Source organism: Chlamydotis macqueenii, chromosome 7 (genome assembly GCF_036417535.1).
Source record: "Chlamydotis macqueenii isolate bChlMac1 chromosome 7, bChlMac1.mat, whole genome shotgun sequence".
In the NCBI taxonomy this organism is placed as follows: Eukaryota; Metazoa; Chordata; class Aves; order Otidiformes; family Otididae; genus Chlamydotis; species Chlamydotis macqueenii.
Window position 1 is genome coordinate 20,024,511 of NC_141562.1, and position 22,706 is coordinate 20,047,216.

General features: G+C 37.2%; 1 protein-coding gene across 3 annotated transcripts in view; it reads left to right on the forward strand.

Moving 5' to 3' along the window:
- The window catches only part of MAPK8 (mitogen-activated protein kinase 8), a 53,175-nt gene that overhangs the window by 15,196 nt on the left and 15,273 nt on the right, over positions 1-22,706 (forward strand). For all 3 annotated transcript variants that reach the window (XM_086751912.1, XM_086751911.1, XM_086751914.1), the window contains exons 2-6: positions 11,917-12,083; positions 14,803-14,932; positions 16,207-16,265; positions 16,397-16,535; positions 20,373-20,538. In XM_086751912.1, the coding sequence (XP_086608038.1) occupies positions 11,962-12,083; positions 14,803-14,932; positions 16,207-16,265; positions 16,397-16,535; positions 20,373-20,538 (616 nt within the window). In that variant the 5' untranslated portion in view covers positions 11,917-11,961. The remainder of the gene's footprint in view (positions 1-11,916; positions 12,084-14,802; positions 14,933-16,206; positions 16,266-16,396; positions 16,536-20,372; positions 20,539-22,706) is intronic.

Below are 22,706 nucleotides of genomic sequence, written 5' to 3' on the forward strand. Positions count from 1 at the left end.
GAAGATCAGTTCATCCTCAGTGCGCTTGGATTCTGCTCTCCTGACTCCTCACTATGTGTTTTACAGATGCAGAAAAAACCCCAAATCATCATCGTCTAATTCAAGCTCCTCGTTGTTGCTATTTTTGTCTTCATATTATCCTTAGTAAATCTTAAATATATACTTGTGCTTTAATTCAAGATCTGGAAAAACACTTGCTTTGTTTCTGATTTTTTAAAAATGCAGTTTTTCTTAATCTACTGCTGTAACTGGCAGGTAGAAAGATTCCTTTCTTCCAGGATAATCCAGGCTGCCTTGACATTTTTTAAGAGCTATAGGGGAGTTGCAGTTTCTTGCCTAAGGCTGAAGGGCGAGGTCTGGAGTTTGTGAGGATTCAAGGAACTGCCTGTGCTGTGAGGAAGCACAGAGAGGCCTCTGCTGGGAGCTGGAAATGGGAGAGGTTGGCCCTAAAGCTGGACTTGCTGGAGTATGGGATGCAAGTATTTTTGAGGTGGAAAATGAAAGAAGGAATGGATAGTGTGTGCTGTTAGGTCTGGGGAGAGAAGTATGGGACTAGAGAGCAGAAGCAACCCAAAGACTGGAGAGATGTATGTGTTGCAAAAAGGCAGCCTGGTTTAGAGCATCAGAGAGCACCTCATCTGCAAAAGGTTCTATGTGAACACTGAAGTGACCGCGTGTACTTAAGCATGTTCAGTCTCAACAACGCATAGTTGTCTCTGTTTGGGTTCCTACCTTCAGTCACTGCTAGTCTGGGTGAAGACTCAAAGCACTTTGTGGTTCTTGAGGTCCTTTATACTTTTTTTATACTTACATCTGGAGATGATGGTTGTAAGAAAGCTCCCTGTATGTGAGGTAATAGGATTACTTGTCTGTTCCAAACAGAATTGGGATTTGGGGAAAGACATCAGTTGTCGAGATAAAAATCAGATTATCAGACTTCTTTTGTGAGTGCCTCTTTCAAGAAGTGATACCAGGTCCTTAGAATGCTCTTTTGTAGACAACATGAAGTATTGAATTTAGCAGAATTTTGGATTTTACTAGGGGAATTTTTATTGGCAACTGATAAAGAAATAAGAACAGACTTATTTACCAGGTTATGAACTTGGAACAAGAAGTTGAATTTTAGATGTTTTACTGGTACCTTACAAAATCAGTGTTATGTAAATGTTCTTTTCCAAGCAAAGTAATTTGTTGATCTTTCTTGTCAGAGGGAAGACATCCTTCCTCCTTTGCTTAGAGCCTCTTGTGCTCCCAACTGTCCCATATACAGATTGTTTTGTACTTAATTTTAAAGCCAATGTTAATTCTAATTTTACAAATTTCTTTATTTTACTTTTCTGTAGATGGGAGAGAGGTCCCTGTGCAGGTTTGAGCTGGAATTCAGTAGGGAGTGTGGGTGCTGCTGTGTGAGCCTGTGCTATTTAAGTGGTAGACAGCTCCTTGATACTGACTGGGGCTCCAGGTGATTTTTGGAATGCAGAATTAAGCTCAGTAGTTGCAATTGCTTTCAATTACGTGATCTTTTTTTTATGGAAACCATAATAAGGTGAAGATTGGCCAAGAAAAGGCTGTTGGAGAGAAGGGAGAGGTTTGTTTCCCTGCAGGTCCTCCTCTTCTTAGTAGATTCCTCAGATAAGAGTTAGTGTCTTAATATTCAGATGAGATGACAGAAATATGTGAAGAAAACTATATCTAGTTTTATAGATGCCTAGAAAAAGTAGTTGTGATTCAGCTGGAGCATGAGGTTAGAGACACAATATGAACCTGTAAACTGCAACATTAAATCACTGGAAAGGTTGCATTAGTATCAGTAGATTTCATGCGTTGTTAATTGAGGACTCTGCATAGTTGTTTCCTGTAAAATGGACTGAGAACAGAGTTAGTTTAACAATGGAGAGGGCTCTAAGTATTCCCAAGAGATTTATCAACCTGGCAATGATGTTTGCTGGACGACTGAGGTAATTCGTTGGTACGAACAGCCTGTATTCTCTTAAGTTTCATTTCACTGTTGCATACTCAAGTGTTTTACTTCAAAGCCATATTTATTTTTTTTTGTACCAAACCTGTAATCTTTTCTGAAATTATCATCTTTAGTGGAGAAAGCCATCTATTTGTTGTTAAATATTCAACAGACTCCTGGAAATCGTAAGTTGGTTTTGAATTTTCTGTTAAAAATTAGTATTAAAAAAGAAAAAGTAACAGTCCTAAAGTTTAAAAAAATAAAGTGTGACTTAAATATCTCTTCTGTAGGGAAACTGAAGTGACTTACCCTTCTCTTTGAAAGCAGTAGGCAAGTCATAACACAGAAATCTAAATGTGCCCTTGTTGCACAGATTTCCTCTGCCTCAGTACTTCTCTTCTGGATGAACACTGAGATCTTGTGTCCACTTTTGCCTTACTGAATCTGTAACTAGTGAAGTTTGACTTTCTGGTGGCCAAAAGATATATTAAAATGTACTGTTATTTTAGTCAATGTACCTGTGCTACACTTCAGACCTGTGATATGTAAGAATCATTCTGGTATATTTATGGTTGTGTTTAATAGTTGCCTGTAGAAAATAGCTCCTGAGGATCAAGCTGTAGACTTGAAATTTTGTGCTATGCCACTCCTGTGAGTGGTGCAAGCCAAGCTGAGCACTCCTGTAGTGCAGACACACACTAGATGATGTGCGAGGCACTTCCATATCAATTACGCACAAGATGGAGACCTCATTAAACACATTAGTGGTAGGAGTAGTTTAGGCAGTTGTGTGGAAGTTGTTCAACTTAAAACCATCTATTTGTGAAGGCGTAATTTGAAAGCTATGCAAAATGTTAAGAAAATTAATCCTGTAATTGACAATGGGAATATTTCATTTTAGAATAAGCTTCGGGTTTTTCAGTCAGCTTTAGCATTTGTAATGGTCATTTGTAATGGTCTAGTTATATCTTGCTGCAGTGTTCACTCAGCTAATGTTAACTCCTTTTTCCAAATTCCTTACCTGCATTAGCATTTAACAGAGCTGGAAGTATTGTGAAATGTAACTTTCAGTTCTGAGGTCAGTATGGAAAAAGAAAACATTATTAAAATGATGAATACTTTCTGAATAACTGGAGGAGTTATGAAGTTACCTCTAAGAAACAGAATGCTTTTGTTCTTTAATTTCCTAAATTTGAGCCTTTGAAGCATTTGTTTTGTTAAGTGTCTGACAACTGGGCTCTATTTGCAATATCCATTTAGCAGATGTCCAGAAACCTGAAAGGTGACAGCTGAAAACTAGACAAGCATTCACAAATGCATGATGCATACAAATCAGTTGTGAACTGTATTTTCACAAAGAAATTAAATGAAATTTATTAATGCAGGAGCTTTATATACACTGCATATTTGTTTTGCTTTCAGTAGCAATCTAGCATATACTTGAAATACTGTTGGCTTTCTCTAGGTCAACCAGATTCCTACAGAATATTAATTTCTGTAGTGTTAGATCCCCTTCTAACTGGAGTTATTGAACCATCATTGATATGTAGCTTGTGTCATTATAATGTTAATTATATTACTAATTGATGTGTTAATGTATGCAACTGTTTTATTTTAAAATTGCCTTTTTCCATTTCTGCATTTCTTTAACTGTAATGACCTTCACCCTTTGTCACCCTACTGAGCAGCTTCTGTAGTAATCTCCTTCCTTAACTGTAAAACAGTTTTGCCTGTGAGCTCCCAGCCTTCATAGGTGTAGGTAGATTGCTATCTTAGTTGGTATTTGTGTTGTACCCAAGACATGTCTTGCCCCAAGGTATTTTTGCTAGTTTACCATTCTAATTTTCTTCTAGGGTTAAGCCCATTCATGCTTGCTCCTAGATTGCTTTAGAAACCATGAACATGAAAACCAAGTCTGGTTTCACATTGATCTTGTAACTAATGATGGTTGTTCCCTTCTGTGATTTTTCTCATTTCTTATACTTTTTTACATTTCAAGGTATTAAGGTATGAAAATATCTTTTCAGCTGTGCTTCATTGCAGTAGGAATGAACTAAATACATATAATTTCTTACATAAAAGGATACTGAGACTTAAGGTATTGTGTGCTATAGCATGGGATGAATCCTGGATTTTCATTTTATATTGTCTGGTAAAGGTATAAAACAGCAGCTAATGAATGGTCTTAGAGACTTAGCTGTACACACCGTATGTTTCTCCACCCTTTAAGTTGGCAGTATTTTAGCCAAGTCTATTTCCATATCCCTAGTGGGAAAATTGTCTCTAGGGTTCCATTTCTTTCTCTGAAAAGGAGTCAGATCTCTCAAATGTATGCTTTTTGTCAGTTTGCAATGCAACCCTTTGCAGGTTTCCTGTTAATTGTTACTGCCTCTAGTGAGGGAAGAGTGCAGAAGAGGTCACAAAAAATTTCGTGCTCTTATGTAAACTGAGAGATTCTTTCTTCCACAATACCAGTTCCATTTCTGTTCCTCTGTATGCCTGGAGTGTGTGCATTCGGGTCACTGCACGAGAGGAGTAGCATTGACATGCATAATGACATGTTGTCCTTAAAGTGATCTCTGATTTAAAAAGCATAGACTTGGTGTCTAGATGATGCGAATGCTAGCTGGTGAGATAGCCAAGGCAATGTTATTTGGTGGTAGTGCCGCACTGAAGCTACAGATTCAGGTGCCTACTTGAAAGCTCACGGTTTTCCGATTAGGTTGTAATTGTGGATACATTAACTTGCAGTGATTAACTTGGGCATACACCACGTAGGGCCTGTCTGAGCTGGGGAAGTTCTCGTAATTGCCTGCTGTTTTGGCTGAACTTCTCAGAGACCTGGTGCAGATGAGCTTGGATTGATCTTAAAATCTAAATGTCACGTTGCCCAAAGGCAGCCATGATGACATAGTGGGTATAGGTCTGATAACCTTGTCTGTACCGTGAGCTCTGTGTAGTCATGAGCCCCAGTGGAGCCACACTCCCCTGGGTGCCAGCTCTAGTTCGAACACGTTCAGTTCATTTGTAGTTTGGGAGTGTGCTGTTTAACGTTGAAGCTCTGCTGCATTGGAGGTCCCTTCATAGCACTGTCTGGAGGTATAGGTCATAGGCGTAAAAAGCATAAAATGAAACGGGGTCTGGCATGAGCATCAAGTAATCTCTCTCTGCCTTCTAAAGAAATCAATTTGTTTGTTATGCAAAGGCAAGTTTACAAAATATATTGACACTGTTTATGTAATTTTGCTCTGGGAGTTGTTTGTTTTATCTATGTCTAAGTCCATCTGGCCATTACTAAAGTTTTTAGTGTACTTGTAGTAGGACTTCTTAAGCAAAAGCTGTGCAAGCAAACGATTAACTTTTCTCTTTCGCACCCCGCCTATTCATCCCCATATCCTCTGTCTGATGTAGTTAGGCTTTACTGGAAAAATATTTCAATGTACACTGTACATACATTGTCCTATGTCTTGATTAATAAGTTGAATGCTTTCTGTATTAGAGACAAAGTTTGGTATTAGTTTTAAAATACAGCATTATGTTATCTTCTAGATACCTTGAAGTCAGCAAGTTTTATATAAAACAGTTTTATTGATAAATGCTATGGTACACGCCTTCCTTTAAATAGAAGTAAAAGGCAAATGTTTGCATATTGGTGTATAAACATTGCGACACATGGTTTCTTTTATTGTAAAATCTTACTGTTGTTTTAAATATACTTATTTTAAAGCTGTGTAGAGAAATTTGGTCAACCTTCATTGTTAGTATTATTTACTTGTGGAGGAGGAGGAGGAAAATGGAATATCAATGAAACGTTTTAATAAATGTCCCTACTTCTTAAGGTTAGCCAGAATATGTGCTTTCATAGATACATGCTACTTGTCTTTTCAAGGAGCTACAAGTTCAATGCATCCATTTTTATGCTTTTACAACTTAAACTTTATCAGGCTATGTGAAAGAAGCGATGAGTGGAAATTGTTGGCCATCTTCAGTCTCCTGCAGGACTATTCAATTCCAGTTGCTTTTAGTGGAATCAGACTAAGACTTAAGCACAGCCTTGCACGTCCCCAAGGGAACTTTAACTGCGTGGATATAGTGTTATTTCCATTTCCAGCATTTTTGTTGTGCTTCCTCGGGTAAATACTACTTATGGCAATCTGAAGAATCAGTAAGTTAATATGCCAAACCACATCGTACTATCTTAGGGTTCAGTTCTGTAGTATCCTTATCCTGAGTAATTGTGGGCTGCCACTAAAAGGTTGCCGTGTATAGAAATTTGCTTAGGCAAGGTATTTTCAAGGAAAAGCACAATAGTTGATGTGTGAGAGGAAGTTGAAGTGTTCTGTGGGATTTTTCCCCTGCTTACAATTGACAGTGTGCTGGCAAGTTGACAGTTAATGGGACAAATGTATTATTAGTTTCCTCATTAATTATAGAAATCTGGTATCTGCATCCTGCCTTTCTTCCTATATGTGCTTCTGCAAAATTGCTAGAAAATGGAACACAATGTCAAATTTCAGGCAGGCGAGTTTATCTGATACAGCTTAATGGTGTTTTAATGAAAGGCATTGCAGGCATACATTGTGTAAGAATCTTGAAAGTCTGCCAGTTTCTGAATTTAGACTTAGTTCAATATTTAAAGATGAAGACTTTTCCTGTTGTGGATCTTTGAAGATAGACTTCATAAAACTAATCACCAGTAAATTACTAGATAGGAAAAAATGAAGCCTTTGGCTTTCTTCTGGGAGCTGTATTTACAGAGCTGGGCAATACTGGACACTTCTGAAGATGCTTTTGTAAGAGGTGAAGAGAGAATGAGCACAAAGGGTTCTGAGCTGGGTTGCGAGCAAAGCACTGATTGGAAGTAGACTTGCTTATAAAGTGAGAGGCTTACTCTTTCCATGGTTGATGGGCAAAGCTGTAGAGATTATAAGAGACTTCGAGGCGAGGAGCACAGAGGAGATGGATGTCAGGGCTGGTTCAAGCTGAGGAAGCTTTAACAGCTGAATGGGAGGGTTCGAGGCAAGGGAAGAGCGTATGTATGTTCTGAACCTCTGTCATCTGTGCTGATCTGAGTGCATTACGTCCAAGTGGTTTATTTACATCCTACGATAGCTTGTCATACAAAATGTGAAAGAAATGGCTTCCCTGATAATCAACTCCGTTTCTTCTCAAGGTCAGTTTTATACTAGAAGAGCATGCATTTACATTTAAGAGATAGACTATACCACTTGCTGACACAGTAGAGGCTGATAAATTTGGATGAAGAGCACAACGGGCCCCAGCAAAAGCAATGATAATTTAGATGCAAGTGAGGATGCCTCTCTTTCCTCAGTCCAAGGTACCTCTCCTTCCTTCCTTATTTAGTCCATTTATTGGTATCACTGTGTAATTGATAAATTTTTTTTATCCTATCCATTGGTTTGAGGTGCTTTGACTTCGTTCTCTGCTTTAGCCATTGTTATAAGCCTATACTTCAATCTCACGTGAGGTTTATGGAAACAAACCTCATGGATAATGGGAAAGGAACCAACTATTATGATTATGGTTGCATATTTTCAAACATATCCTACATGAGGATTTTTCAGGCTTATTTCTAAGTTAATTGGACAACATGCTAATGTATATGTTCAGCTAACCTATTTGGTATCTTCATCCTTCTTGTGTTTTGGGCCATGCTGACTGTCAGTACTCTGAATAATGAGAAATGAGAATATCCTAATCCAGAGTAGACAAAGTAGACTTTTTTTTTTTTGCTGCAAGTTGGGCTACAAGACATTACATATATTGGTCTTTAAAAGATATAATGTTAAATTTGAACTGGTTCACCAGAGCTGCTGTATGTGGATGTATATTGAAATGTAAAAACTTCCCAGTCATATCTAGTAGACAATTTGGTTTTTTCTTGTGTTTTACTGCATTTACTTGTGCATTACATCCTGACTTGAAGTTTCTCAGGAATTGTTTAAACTTGTAATGTAGAAAGCATTTCTCTGAAATAGTGCCTTAATGAAAGTGGAGCAGTTTGGTTTTCCTTATGTAAGGGCAGAGCTGTTTGTTTTAACTCACTTCCTCCTTTAAATAGTTCCTGCGAAAGCAATATTTGCACTGCAAAGCCCATCTCCCCACTCTTGCTCCTTACCCATTTCCTAGGACTCAGAAATGTTGTGAAACAGTGGTCTGAGAGATATTTGAGCTTCACAGTCTGTAAAGCTGGTGATGGGTGAGTCAAGCAGTGGACTGTTTGAGGCGTGGTCCGGGTAGATCAGATCTCTTGGAGAATACCCACAGCTATCGTAAGAACATATGTTAGAAGGAAGAGTTACTTAACAAGTTTTCATGACTGAATGGGAGGCATTGACTGAAACTTTCTTGTGGTTTATTTTGTAAAGAGTTCACGACAACTGGAAGACTAAAATGTTGTTAAAAAACACACCATACATTGCGTCTGAATAACACTGAAGAGCCTACAGTGCACTGTATCTTTCTACTGACAGTTAAAAAACTTGAAAGAGCCCAGTAGCACATAAATCCTTTTAAACCATAATCTGATAGTACTTTTATAGAATGTTATGGTTTTTCCCTTTTATTCCTTTGTTCTTTACTAATTGTAACTTTTGGCTTTGGGCTTTTTCTAATTTTAAGTTCTAAGTGTCATGACTGACATCAGTTGGTGAATTTTTCAACAGGTTGGAGGCACATTAATGACTGTCACTTAATCATGTCCCTCAGACACTCAGCTTATTCTTTTAAGTAACCAATTATAATTAAACTATTGAGAGCAGGAGTTTGTAATTTGTGTAGAATTAAGATAGGCATGTAGCAATTCTTGGGACTAAAGTCTAGCAGCTGGTTGTTTGGTGGTTTGTTTTTTTTTTTTTTCTCCTAACTGTAACTCTCAAAATGCTCTGAATTATGTTACAATTTATCTATAAAATGTTGCTTTATGAATATGTGTTGGAATAGTTTCTCATTTAAAAAAAATAGATACTTACACGATTAAACTATTTTAAATCTATTTATTTTTAATTGTTAAAGTAGGTGTTCAATGTTTCTTCTCTCAATTTTGGCAGTCCAAAGAAAAGAAACCTTGACTTTAACTGGTTTCAAGCTTGGGGAGCAGAACTATCTTGTACTTACTCTGGGGCTTGAAAAAAGCCTGGTTAGCTGTATCTTCTTTAGATAGGTTTTTGATTTTCTCTGAGTGTGGAAAGGCAGGTGAGGGAGGAACAGCTCTTGGGAAAGGTGAGCTTTCTGTTCCTCATGCACAGTAGAGAATGGAAGAGGCCAAACCAAAGGTTGTTGAAGAGGAGACCCAGCCTCGAATGAGCAAGGTGGTGGGCTGGTGCCTGGCTGGCCTCCTGCATGCTGTAGTCCTGATCGAAGCACAGCTGCTGTAGTAGTCCAGAATGTGAGCATGTGAGCTTTGCAATTATACAGCTTAGACTTAGTGTACAAATTATTTAATTTTTTTTTTTCATTTATCTTTGGAGCAGAGAAGGCTAGCTAATTGGTTTAGGCAGTACCTAGGTAACTGCAAAGCTAATAGATTCAGAAAGGAGTGAAAGCTTTATTACAGTAGGATTACACACAGAATTATTTTTTACCTTAATAAAACTAAGCAAAGATTTCTTTTATATACTGCTATATGCTAAAATACTCTTATTAATTATAAAATGGTTAGTAAATACAAGTTTCCTGATACATATTGCCAAGCGCATTTCACAGTATTGAACATGCAACAAACCACACAGCTTTAAGGAAATAAAATTTGCTTTGTAATAATACAGTGTATAGTATACATGTAAAATCTGTTAATATGAAGGATTTTTTTTTCTGAGAGAGTACTGTCTCTCAGGATCCTTTTCTTAGACTATCTGATTTATTTCACGCTTTGATCCTATGAAGTTTACCAAATTGATAGAAAACTCACTTAAACAGTTGGCTTTGGCTAGTCAAAATATTGACCTGTAAATGTGAAGATGTCAACATTAATCTGAAAACCTTGGATGGCGAGGAGCCATCCTTCCTGTGTTTGTTTCCGGGGAATTATCCAAAGTGAAGTATTAAACTTTCATTATCTTGATGCTGATACCAAACAGCAGAGCTCTATCTACTAAGCTGTTCTGGCTAATCCTACGTTGTTCAATGTCACTATGTCTTAATACAGTTTTAGTGGATAAACTCAATAGTTTGGGTTTTTTTTTCTCAGCTAATGAGGAAGTGATGCAAAATTGTGTGAGTGATTGTCTTCGTTCTTTGTTTTCTGATTTTCAAAAATTTGTTTGGCTGATTTTGTACCTTCCACAACAGATTTTCTCTTTCCTAATTCAGGGCTATTTTTGTCGTTAAGTATTTGTTGGCCATCTTTATTCCAAAACTTTGTGTGAGTACATCTGTGAAAAACATGCTGAGACAGATGCAGTGATAAAAGGGATAGGGAAGAAAGGGCTGGAGATGGTGCCGTGTATTTCTAAGAAATTAGGCTTTTTGGCTCCCTCCAGTAAGCCTGCGTCCACTCCGTAGAGCCACCATGTACACTCTGGATCCCCAGCTTGTATACAGTTTTTCTTCTGCTAGGCAACAGTTCTTGTCCAGTTATGCCTGCCCTATCAACTGGAGAAGGAAGCCTTTAACACCACTGCTAATACGCTGTACGAGCTCCTTTGATATCTAGTTAAGTCTTTGTGAGAGAAACTCGTATTTTGTCAGTATTTTGGAAAAGGGGCTTCTTTAATAGACATTTCTTTTGAGATAAATGCCAATTAAGGCAATGCATTTTTACTTTGTAATATACTCAATAGTTTAAAATGTGTCCTTTTTAGAACTTTAGAGTACTTCAGAGTATCTCCATACCTGAAATGAATGCAAGTTAGCTAGTTGAAAGTGGAATTGGTTTGCAGATTCTTAAAAGAATTATACCTGTACAATATTTGTGATTATTTGCATAGGCCACATTTGTACTGTCTGTGTTTTTAAAGCTTGTTTAAAATTCAACAAATATATGGTGTCATAGCATATGGAAGGTAAGAATCTGTTTGGGCTGTTGAATAATAATAATATGGGAAGATATTTCTTAAGTTAGTAACAAAGGAAGACAGCATGCTGTAGCTCTTGAAGAAATAAAGAAATTTCTTCTTTGAGTCAAACAGGAATTTGCACTACTAGACATCTGTTACAGCTACACCCAAAACCCATGTAAAGAGACAATTAAAAGTGCACAGTTAACATCAAAGAAACAGGAAATGATACAGTAAAAGCTACTGTGCAGTTTTGTTGGTTTTTTTTCCTGTGGACATATGCATTGAGATATTGCCTTTCTTTTTTTAATATGAGAGGGTTTTGGTGGAATATACATCCTTTTTTTCTTCTCTTTCTCTGATTATTACTTTCTTAATAGGAGCTAGTATGTGAGATCTCCAAGAAGGGCAATTTGCCTTTTCTGTCCTAGACTGACTGTGTATTTCCACTGGCAGTTGTGACCAAGAGTGTTTTGATTATTGCAATGTCTGGAAGACTTGTTGATGTTTTGTCACTCTTCTGTTTAGAGTCCTGCAGCAATTTAGGTTGGAATGGACTTCTGTAGAGTATCTGGTCCAAACCCTCCTCCCTTGCTCCATGTGTGAAGGGATGGCAGCACTCTTGGAGCTCTCTGAATGACTTGTAGCTTTCTGCATTTTGGTCTTCTGTTCATCGCCATCTAAGATTTTTGCTGCCACTTGTTCACTTCTGGTTTTCTATTATTTTTACCCTTCTAGAATCCTATCTTAGGAATATTCCTGAAATATCAGAACGTTTCAGATGCATGCCATCTCATTCCTGCAGACATTAAAGATAACATACATTTGCATATGGGACTTATTTCGGAAATATCTTCTATGTATTATAAAGAATTATACCTTTTTTCAGATTACATACAGTTGTAAAATCTTAGTTTTTCAAGTTTTATTTCTTTACAGGCAAGAAGGAAAATTTGGATGAAGCAGTTTACGTAAGTTGCCGTCATGAGCAGAAGCAAGCGTGACAACAATTTCTACAGTGTTGAAATTGGAGACTCTACTTTCACTGTATTGAAACGGTATCAAAACTTAAAACCAATAGGATCAGGAGCACAAGGGATAGTTTGGTAAGGTTTCTTTAAAATTTAAATGTACTTTTAGGTTCTTCTGATAGAATATTCTGAGTCTGTTAACTGTTGTATGTTACTGAGTAGGAGTCTAGAGAGCTACCTTCTACGTGCAAAATGGCAATAGTAATAGCTGGTTTTCCTCAGGGCTATTGCTGTTGCTTTTTGACCCTTTTGACCTCCTTTCCTGCTTCCAAACTGATGACCTTCTGTGCAAATTCAGCCAGCTGTGCCGAGTCCCATAAATTAGTGGGAAAAAAACCTGGATAAAGAAACTAATCCTAATCCTAAGCCACACTGCTTACAGTGAAAGAAAAGCCAGAAATACTCTATATAATATTTGACAGTTGTAAATGGTTTTTACTTCTTGAAATGGTGTGTTATGTTTCACTCAGTTTCAAATCTAACTAGTCCCTGGTAGTAGCTAATGAGCATTTGTAATGCTGCCTGTTACTGTAATATGTAAATACCTGATGCAGTTTAGGAAAATACAACTTGACAATGTAATTCTTTGAATAAGAGTTTTGCTATGAGTGTCAGATTTGTGACAACTACCTGCTTGTAGGCACTGTTTCCTGTTCAGTGACATTACCTGGAAGATAAATATTGGTTTAAGCTTCTTGAGACTTTTTTGAATATTCAAGAGAAGAATGTAGACAGCACAGAAACTTGTAACTCTTGTTGCTCTTGTAACTCTTAAGATACTAACCACGGACATAAAAATACAAAAGAAACATTAAGGAAAGGAAAGGTAGGGAAAAACATAATCTTCTCTAACACTTTTCCCTGTAACCTCTTGACTGCCTTGATCTTGTCTTGATCAGTGTTTGAAAAATGTGTGATAGGGTATGTTTTTAATTCGTATTTGTGTTTTAGCTGGCTTAGTAGTAAAATAGTGTGCTTAGCGCAAATGAAAACTTGAAGACCAGTACTCTATAAAGAATTGGTTTGAAATGGTAGCTTCTGTCACTAAGATTTGGTCTGTAAGTAGCAGCAGCAGAAAAACTGATCTGAATTTTGTTTGCATGTGTTTTCATATAATGAGGACATAGACAGTTGTTTGACTAGAGTCTGTTTAGTTGCTACAGAAATGCCTGCAAAAGCTTTAGTTGTTATCACCGGCCTTCTGATTCCCAGTCATATGTTACTGCCTGTTTTCCAAATTTACTGCCCCTCCCTGAGCTGAGGTCCAAAAACTGTCCATGCAATTACTCCAGTGTCATTCTGTAATTGCTGCTAGTGATATTGAAGCCTTTTCAGTTAAACTGCTCTGATTACCCTGAGGAGCGAAGTGCTCATATGGTTAAATCTTGCCCATGTCTATAGGAGATAGGATGTAATTCTTGTGATTTGGGTTGAGGTTTTTGTGGGTTTTTTTTTGTTTGTTTGTTTGAAAAACAACCGATCCATCTTGATTTGGAGGAATATTAAGCAGTTGGCCTAAAGTCTCAACCATATCTAACACAGAGACAGACTCTAAGGCTACCGTTTTATATTGGGGATGCAGAAGTTTAAATACTGGTACAGGAGTGCCATGTTGGCAGTCTCTCCCAGCAACCTCTTTGCACTGTTTCATAGGGTATTCCTTATCAAGAGGGTACGTGGCGGGAATTCCAGGCAGTGGAAAGCGTAAATCAAAAAAAGCTGCCACTATGTTATTCCTATTTTTTCTTCAGTAGTGACTAGAGGTTTTGACAATATTTTAATAAAACAACCAAACAAACAAAAAAAAAACCAAACAAAACCCCCAAATAACCAACCAACAACAACAAAAAACCAAAACCCCAAACAAACTAAAAATATCCAACATTCAAGCCTACACACTGTATAGACAACACGCTTTGAAAAGTAGCTAGTTGGATTTAGTGGATGCTGACTGTTTACTGGCAGATGTTCCTCATTAGGTTTGAGCACCATTCTTGATCAGAGACATGAAGACAGTATTTTCCCTGCTGAGGCTTTTTTAGTAACTGATAAATATTTCCTGAGTCTGCATGGTAGAGAGCTGTCACATTACCTCTTACAGGAAACAAAATCCGTGCCTTCCTGTCATGGAAATGTGATACTTATGGGAGTTGTCCCCAGTGACAGTCTTCGTCAATTAAACAGCCTGTGTCACTGAATCATATGACAATCTTGGCATTAGTCTGCAAACAAAATGTTCTTCTTCCTTTTTTATCAAGTTAAAGCCTGTGACATCAAGATGTTAGGGCTTTCCTAACGTTTTTGTCGTTGTTGTTTTATCTTGATATTGATGCTCTTGGTGTCCTGAGGATATTAAGCAACTGCATAAGTGAAAGTATGGGACCTTTGTATAACCTACTTTCCCCTCTCCTCCTCCCTTCCTTTCAGTGTGAAGATTTTACATAAAATTTATGTGCTTTTTATGTTTGAAGTGTTTTGGATCTTTTTTTAGTCTGTTCGTGAGTGCTGATGAGTTTCAAGAGCTCAATATCTTTAGTAAGATATTTTAGGAAGCAGTGAACCTGATTTTTTTATGGAAATTGTCATGTGTTAGTACTATGAAGCTGAGAAACATTTCTAAATTTTGAATCACTCAGCATACAAGAGCACTTTGCTATTACACTCCCTAAAGCTGAATAATACTGGAAACTTAGTTTATCTGCAGACATGATACAAGGTATCTAAAAAAGGTGACAACTGCCACAGCATAAAGGATCTTGACACTGAGATGTAATAATGTTGTTTTTAATTACAGTGCAGCTTATGATGCCATCCTTGAACGAAATGTTGCAATCAAGAAGTTAAGCCGACCGTTTCAGAACCAAACCCATGCTAAAAGAGCCTACAGAGAGCTTGTTCTTATGAAGTGTGTTAATCACAAAAATGTAAGTGCAGTGTTCTGCTTTAAACATTAAAGAATTAGCTAGAAGGTTATTCTTGATAAAAGTATTAAAAGTGACTTCAGAGGATGGCATCCTCTGTGGATTATAGAGATTTTCCTTGCACGGCTGTGTCTCCATGATAAGGGCAGAAGGATCTTTCAGAAGAACTATTATGGTCTAGTTTTAATACCTGCCCAATCTTTAAATAGCCCCTTCAAACTCAGAAAGGGAGTTATTGTTACATTGCTACATTTTACAGGCAGCTGGCAAGTAAGGATACCAGGAGTGGTAAGTGCATCCTTGTTTCTGTTGCTTCTGCTAAACAAATAGGAGGAAAAAAGACTGTAATGTTTCGGAGGTTTTTTCCCCCTGATGTGTGAATGAATTAGGAATCTTGTGCTGTAACAACAGCTGTCTGATGCTTAAGAAGCTCTGGAGTAGACCACATGACAGAAATGGGGAGACAGTAAGTTATACATTTATCAGAACTGGACTAGAGAAGGCTAGTATTGGCTGTTTTCTTCCTTCAGAGACAGCTATGTGCTGTCTTCCTCACCTTCCCTCTTAATCCCCCTTCAGCAGGAGGAAATTCACCTTGACTGCTAGGGATGGAAAGAGTCATAGAAGACTTACTCTGTCTTTTAGCTACCTTGGAAAATTTTGTATTTTTTTCTAAAGCAGAGATGGTTTATATGTGGATTCTCTGGGGGACATTTTAACTAATAGTATAATTGTTATGATGATAAACTAGTGCAGTCCTGCCTGACTCTTGATGAGTAGTAGCTTGAACTGTTTCTGCACAGTCCATCCGTTCTTAGCAACTGGGAAATATCCTAAAGGAACTCTAGAGTCTGTTTTCTCTTTGGGTGGACTTTTTGCTTCACCTCTGTTAGTGGCGAAGTAGTATCTCTTAGGTAGTCTTTGTCAGTTTTTAGTTTTATTTTTCCTCATACACAATAAAAATCTTACCAGCTCTCTTCACACCAAATGTAAGAGACAGGGGAAGACTGACTAATTCCTTAGGTTTTAAGCTTTGAATATCATCTTATTAATGCACAATGTCTTTAGATAGCATGATTTGTGGAGGAAAAGTACTCCTCCTAAAATCGTTAGCATCTATTACAGCACGTTAGACATGGTTGAGCCACTAAACATCTTGAACTTTGATGTATACCAAGAGGGTTGCATCAGAATTTTGGGTATTGGTTTTGAAATGTTAACTTTGCAACTCTGTTATTGCTACGGTGCGATTATACTTCCTTTCTCCCTTCCTACAGATAATCGGCCTCCTGAATGTGTTCACACCACAGAAATCCCTGGAAGAATTTCAGGATGTGTAAGTCTGATTTGAACTAAAGCTGAGAATTTATTTAAAAATATTCACACAGAAATATGAACAAGGGAAAGAATACAATAAAATGGCAGTATTATCTGACTATTCTTCTTCTTTTTTTTTTGCTTCATAAGCTACATAGTGATGGAGCTCATGGATGCAAATCTCTGCCAAGTTATTCAGATGGAGCTAGACCATGAACGAATGTCCTATCTTCTTTATCAAATGTTGTGTGGTATCAAACATCTCCATTCAGCTGGAATTATACACAGGGTAAGTAAACTTAACTGTGTATTTTGCGTTGCACTTGGTTTTGTCTCAAGTATTTAAAAGACTGAAAAATATCAGAAATGGGAGCGGAAAGGGTGACCCATAGCCTGTGCCAGAGGGAAAACTGAAAGGAAATCATCACACTTACCTTTTTCCACTGTAATTCTGGAATAAACCTTATGAATGTTTGAATAATTTTATAGTAATCTGCACAGAGTAAATGAAGATTTTTGCAGTGAGTTACATCACCTTCTCTAGTTCTATATAATGTTCTATTTTAGAAAGAATATCTGAAAGGATCTCTTCCTTTTTTGTTTTGGCAACCAAACCTAAAATCCCATTGTGTGAAAGAACTGCCCATTTTATTTCTGCTCTTTTACTAGCAGAGTGGTGAATAAATATCTGAAGTCTCCAGATAAACAGATGTTGATAAAGACCGTAAGTGGAACTTTCATACACCTGTGTGTCACAAAGCATTCACTCAGACTGCCCAGAAGCAGAACTTAGTATTGCTTTTTAAATGGGATGTGTGTGTTGTAATCCAGTCAAGAAATTCTGAATTAAAGATTGTCTGTTCAAATTGAATATCTTATATATACTGTACATAGTATAAAGATTGCTTGAGGTAGTCTAATGATAACTTTTCAAATATAATGTCTGCTGTTTTGGGAAATTGTGAGCTTGTATTTCTGCAGTGCTATGTTTTTATTGTAATTTTTTTAGTTTTAAGTTTTCATTTCTGAAATGATGCAAAAGGTATAACTAAACTTACTCATCAAGATACTTTCAGTCATTACTACATAGTCTTCCTCACAGATGGTGTACACAGCAAAGTAAATCACAAATGGCAATTCTGAGTGCTACCACACTATGTAAATTGTAACATATGTGTGTGTGAATGCTTTTGAAGGACATGAGCATGTCTTCATGGTAGATTTTCAGTGGACAGCTTTTTTTCAGACTTTGTTAGAAGATTAAGTATGTTCAGACAAAAAGTTTGCATTACTTGCCTGCTGTGTGCATTATGCCTTTGCACTTCAAGGTGTAAAGTATCAAAATCCTGTTTCTCTGTGGAACAAGTTAAAACTTCAGCAGACAAAGAAGGCATGCTTGAGAAGGGATGTGTTTCATATGGACCATGTGGCTGCAGTAGTAACTCTTTATACCACTCTTCTGGGCTTTCAGCACCAGTCTTTAATGTCTAAAGCTAATTACTTTATTGAAGCTAATTACTTTGTTGAAACTACTTGCTCATTAAACATAGTCTGCACTATTGTGGCTGTCCATGGAGCATTCTGGTTGTGAATATAGTGTACTTTAGTGTCCTCTGAAGCTTTAGCTTTTTCTGGTGTTGCTAGTTTCACATGGTTTTTAACTGGGTTCTTCAGCTTCTCTAACAAAGCTGTGATAATCTCAGCATCTCATAACTTTTTCAAAACTTGCTGAATGACTGCAATTACAACTCTCTGTATATGTGCCTGTAGCAGTTGATACTACCTGCAGTAGAAGTAAGTGTTTTTTTTCATAGCAAACTGGAGACACAGAACGAGGTAGAGATCAAACACAAAGAGTTTTAGACAATTTTATCTGGAAGTCGTAGGGGGATACTTAGCTGCCATATCAGTGAGTAAAGATTTGATCATGGTAAAGATTTGACTATAGCTTTACATGGCTCTAACAGATGTTGGCAAATGAACAGTACTGTGTCCAAAGCATTTTGCAGAGATGGAGTTTCCAGCAAGTGTAGAAGTACATTTTGCAATCTGAGGAGGATGAATGGTCAGCATGGCAGAGTTGTGCCTCACTGACTTGCTGAAGGACACAGTGTGCCTTGTTAGTCTCGCATGGAGGCTCTGAAACACTGTATTCCGCCTGATTTTGAGCACTTAACAAAGGTGCCTAATTACGGAAGCCCTTCACACAAATCTTTCTGTACAAGGAGAAAAGCCCATAGAAGCCATGAATTACCCTCCAGCGATGCCCCTTTCTCTATGTGTGGTTAATCGGGAGACAGCCGTTAATAATCTCTGGATTTTAGGCACTGACACTTTACATTTTTAAGGTTAGGCAAGGTATCTTCTGCTATAGTTAGGTTGCATAAATATATCTAGAACCTAACTTGATCACTCTTATAGGAGCTTTTGAGTCCTTGTTTATTTAAAACGTACTAGTTCTGCATGAATTTGGATGTATTGTAAATCAACTCTCGCCTCCATAATTTTGAAGGACAGTCTGTATTCAAAATTACAACTGTTCCTAGGCTTCATGACAACCACATGATGTTCAGAAATTAAGGATGGAGAGTACTCCGTAAGCTTTTGCTTTTTATTCTCAGTGATTTTTCTCTTGCAAAGGGAGGATCTCTTAACATTTTCAGTGTTATTCCTGCAGCTTTAGGGAGGATGAGTATAGTTTAATATTGTGAGCATGCAGCTGGAATTCTGTAGTGAACATGCTCCAAATAAAAGAGTGTGCAAAAATAAAGCTAATGATAAACAGGATTGTAGCAGAATCTGAAACATGCATATTAAATAGCTGGAATGCCTTATAATACTTGAATTTGCTCATGGTGTTTGAGAATCTTTTAAGCCAAAGTTGTCTGCAGACATACTTTGTGAGTGTGATTTGGAAGTGCAAGTATGATTATGTAAGTATGCAAGACTTTTAATTATGCAAAATTCCATTGTTCTGGAGCTCTTTTTTTGCGATTTCCTCTCTATCGTTAGTGTAGCTTTCCCAGCTTTCTGAGGAGTTTGCTGAAAGCCGTACAAGTACAAATGAAAACTACATGTATCTTGCAAATAGCCACTTAAGTCTTTATGAAACAGTGAAAGATAGCACTGCTTACCAAATGCCTGCAGCTCAAATGCTGGAGTCCTCTGCTACATCTTGGGTTTTTCTCTCGTTAATCTTAGTAGAGTGTAGGCAGAAAGGATCCAAGCCTTATCTATGTCAGTCTGCATGCTATGAATGATTTTATGATGGCAAAGTTATTCTGAGTTTACTCTGTTTGTAATATTTGCTCTGTGACATTCAGATGTGTGTGAGATCCTCCTGAGATAATGACCTGTGCAATGTCCATATAAATAGATGTTGTAAAGCTGCTATTGTCAATGTGGTTTTAGAGTTCAAGTGAAGAGAATAGAGTCACCGAGTTTCTAACTAAGATGATCTGGAGCTATATCAGGGTATTTTCCACTCCGGTTTAATGATTGTGTTAATTTCTGGCAATTTTTCAATGGTGCCCTTTTGGGTTTGGTCATCGAAATTTAATATAAAACCAAATACTGAATGGGAAACTAAATCTGTGTGAACATGGAGTTTTCCTTCCTGTTTAGAGAAACATCCACATTGGCTCAAAAGAGATAATGCAGCTGTAACTAGCAAAGAAACCTTTTACTTTTTACATTTATGTTGTAATTTTAGTAATTCTTGTATCAAGATGATTATTGCATCAAATGATTTCAGCAGTTGTCATGCTACTTGTGTTCTGCTTTGTAGTAATAACCATTGTTCCAGTGAGCAGTTTCTAGACCTTTTCTCAGAGCTAACATTTCTTACTAACTTTGATTTATTTCAGACCTTGCTAACATATCTTGTAACGCTGGTTGTATTTTCCTTCTTTAATTGCTATATAAATCTACAAGCACAACAAGAGAATTAATTCTGTAGTCTGCTGAATGCACATGAATTAATGCAAGGGGAAAAGAAATTACAATTATAGCAGTAACCTAGTTGTATATGTGGGGTTTAATGTTAGCAGTATTATCTTTTAAAAATATGAACCATAGAGTACTTTGTGCTTGTCTTAGCAGTCTTATATGATGTTTCTTTTTAAAGGATTTAAAGCCCAGTAATATAGTAGTAAAATCAGACTGCACTTTGAAGATTCTTGACTTTGGACTGGCCAGAACTGCAGGAACTAGTTTTATGATGACGCCTTATGTAGTGACTCGTTACTACAGAGCACCAGAGGTCATCCTAGGGATGGGATACAAAGAAAACGGTCAGCAAATACAGTCTTTCTTTGGCATAGCTTTATTTTTTTTTTGTTTGGCACACCACATTTTACATGTTAATGTGTTTTTTTTTTTTAAAGCTGTAGAAATTTCATAAATTAGCCTTGTGACCAAAATGCAGATTCTGGATACACTGATTTCTTTATTCAACTCAACCCATAGAAATGTTTGCATTTAATAGGAGAAGAAATTGAGGGCCTTGTTTGTTTAAAAACTTAAAGAACTTGCTTGGTAAATAAAGTTTCATCCAGGAAGAACTGGGAATATATTTTCTTAATATGTGATATGTGCCTGGATGCATCTTCATCTGACTTTATTGCTGATGTGAGGATGTAAATTATAATTCTTCAGTAAATGTGTGTCCTAAATTTAATTTTTAAATAACTACATTCAGTGTAGCCTTTCAGGATGTAGGGAACTTAAAGGCAACTGAGGAACAAACAAGGTAAAACTACCCAATGTGGCATTGCTTTTTATTAAAACCAGCCTACTTTAAACCTATTGCACTAAATTCTTAATTAATGTTTTTGAAGAAAAATTCAATTATATACTTGAGACAAGGATACAGAGAGTACTGTCGTGAAGCATCATAGATTCTTTGAGGTCCATGATGAATTCAAAGAAAATTTGTTTACTTTGTCCCTCTGCTTGCATACATTTCCTTCCTCTTTACACTTGCTCTGTGGCCCTTCTCTCAGTATTTTCTGCAAGAAAGTAAGGAAAGGATACAGCATTTGAGGGGAACACAAAATCGAGTACATTGCATCTTCTGAATGAAGAGCTAGTATCCTTTAGGAAACCAAAGAAAGTAACGTGTCATTCCTGAAATTCTGTTGTAGTGGCCCCAGGTCTGCTGCCATTTCGTTGTTCCGCTGTCGCTGTGGTCAGTTTAGCTGACTTGGTGTTTCCACCTCAGGCAGGCATGGTGCACAGAGGTCACTGTTTGCTGAAGGTATTTCAAACCCTTTATTGGTTAGTCCTCCAGTAAAGCCCATGAGATGCTGTGATGCTTGGTAACTGACACAGCTGGGGCTTGCTCTGCTTTTTAGGGTTCTTAATATAGTCTGCACCCCCCGGCAACTGCATACCATTACGGCAAGTGACTTCAGGTTGTGTGTAAACGCTAGCTGCTATGTGCGTAGAGAGTTGGTTTTGTTGTCATTTAAAGGCCAAGAAAAATAACTTCTGTCAGTGTTGACAATGAAAGAAACCAGCTCAAATAAAAGAGAATAGATCTTTTTTTGCAAGGCTATAGTTTTTATTTCTGTTTGGATCGTTAGTGTGCATGGGAGGATGTACATTTCTTCAAATAGCCTCCACAGTTGGCTATTTTTCCTGTAATTTAGAAGTCAGAGGTTGAGTGGAACAAGCTTAAAGTTTTTTTTTTTTTTTTAACCTGAAGTTTTGTGGAAAGCATGTATTTAATCTGTCTTGCCCCCACCCCCAACTTTACACTGGCCAGTTAAGGGACACTAGACAGAAGAACCTAAAGCTGTAGTCTGAGTCATGCAGCTGCCTCACAGAAAGAATTGATACAACAGAAGTCACGAGTTTTCTGACTTAACTTGCTCAGTTTTCTCTTAAATATTAAGTAATTTTGAGTTGCAAAAGTATGAAGCATTCTTTCCACTAAAATGTTGCTTAGATTATTATTGGAGCGAAATAGATTGTGCTCTATAGCACCTTGTCATGCTAGTGACAATCCTTTTCCTTAAGCAAGTGTGAATTGTGTTGTGCAGCAGAATATACATAAAAAAGTTACTTTTATATAAAAAACTATTGTGTCTTCCTCAAAGCCAAATACATGATCATTGAGTTCACAATGACACTTGTGGAGAATGTAAGAGGAAATCTGTTGGCTAACTGACTCAGAAGACAGTCTGCTTTTCCATATGTACTGTTGTCATTAAAAGGCTATTTACATAAACTGTAACTCTTCTCAGTCCCTGCCTGATGAGTTCCTCATTGTGGAGCTGCCCTGGCAGGGAGGCAGGTATAAAGGATGTGCTTAGAGTAACAGCCATGGGCTGTCCAGGATCCTCACCTATTTTAGCCCTTTAAAACCATACTTAAATTAAAAGTTAACTTATTTAATTTAAATATTGAAAACTGACATCTAACTAATGGTTAATGTTAACATTTAATTTAATTGAAC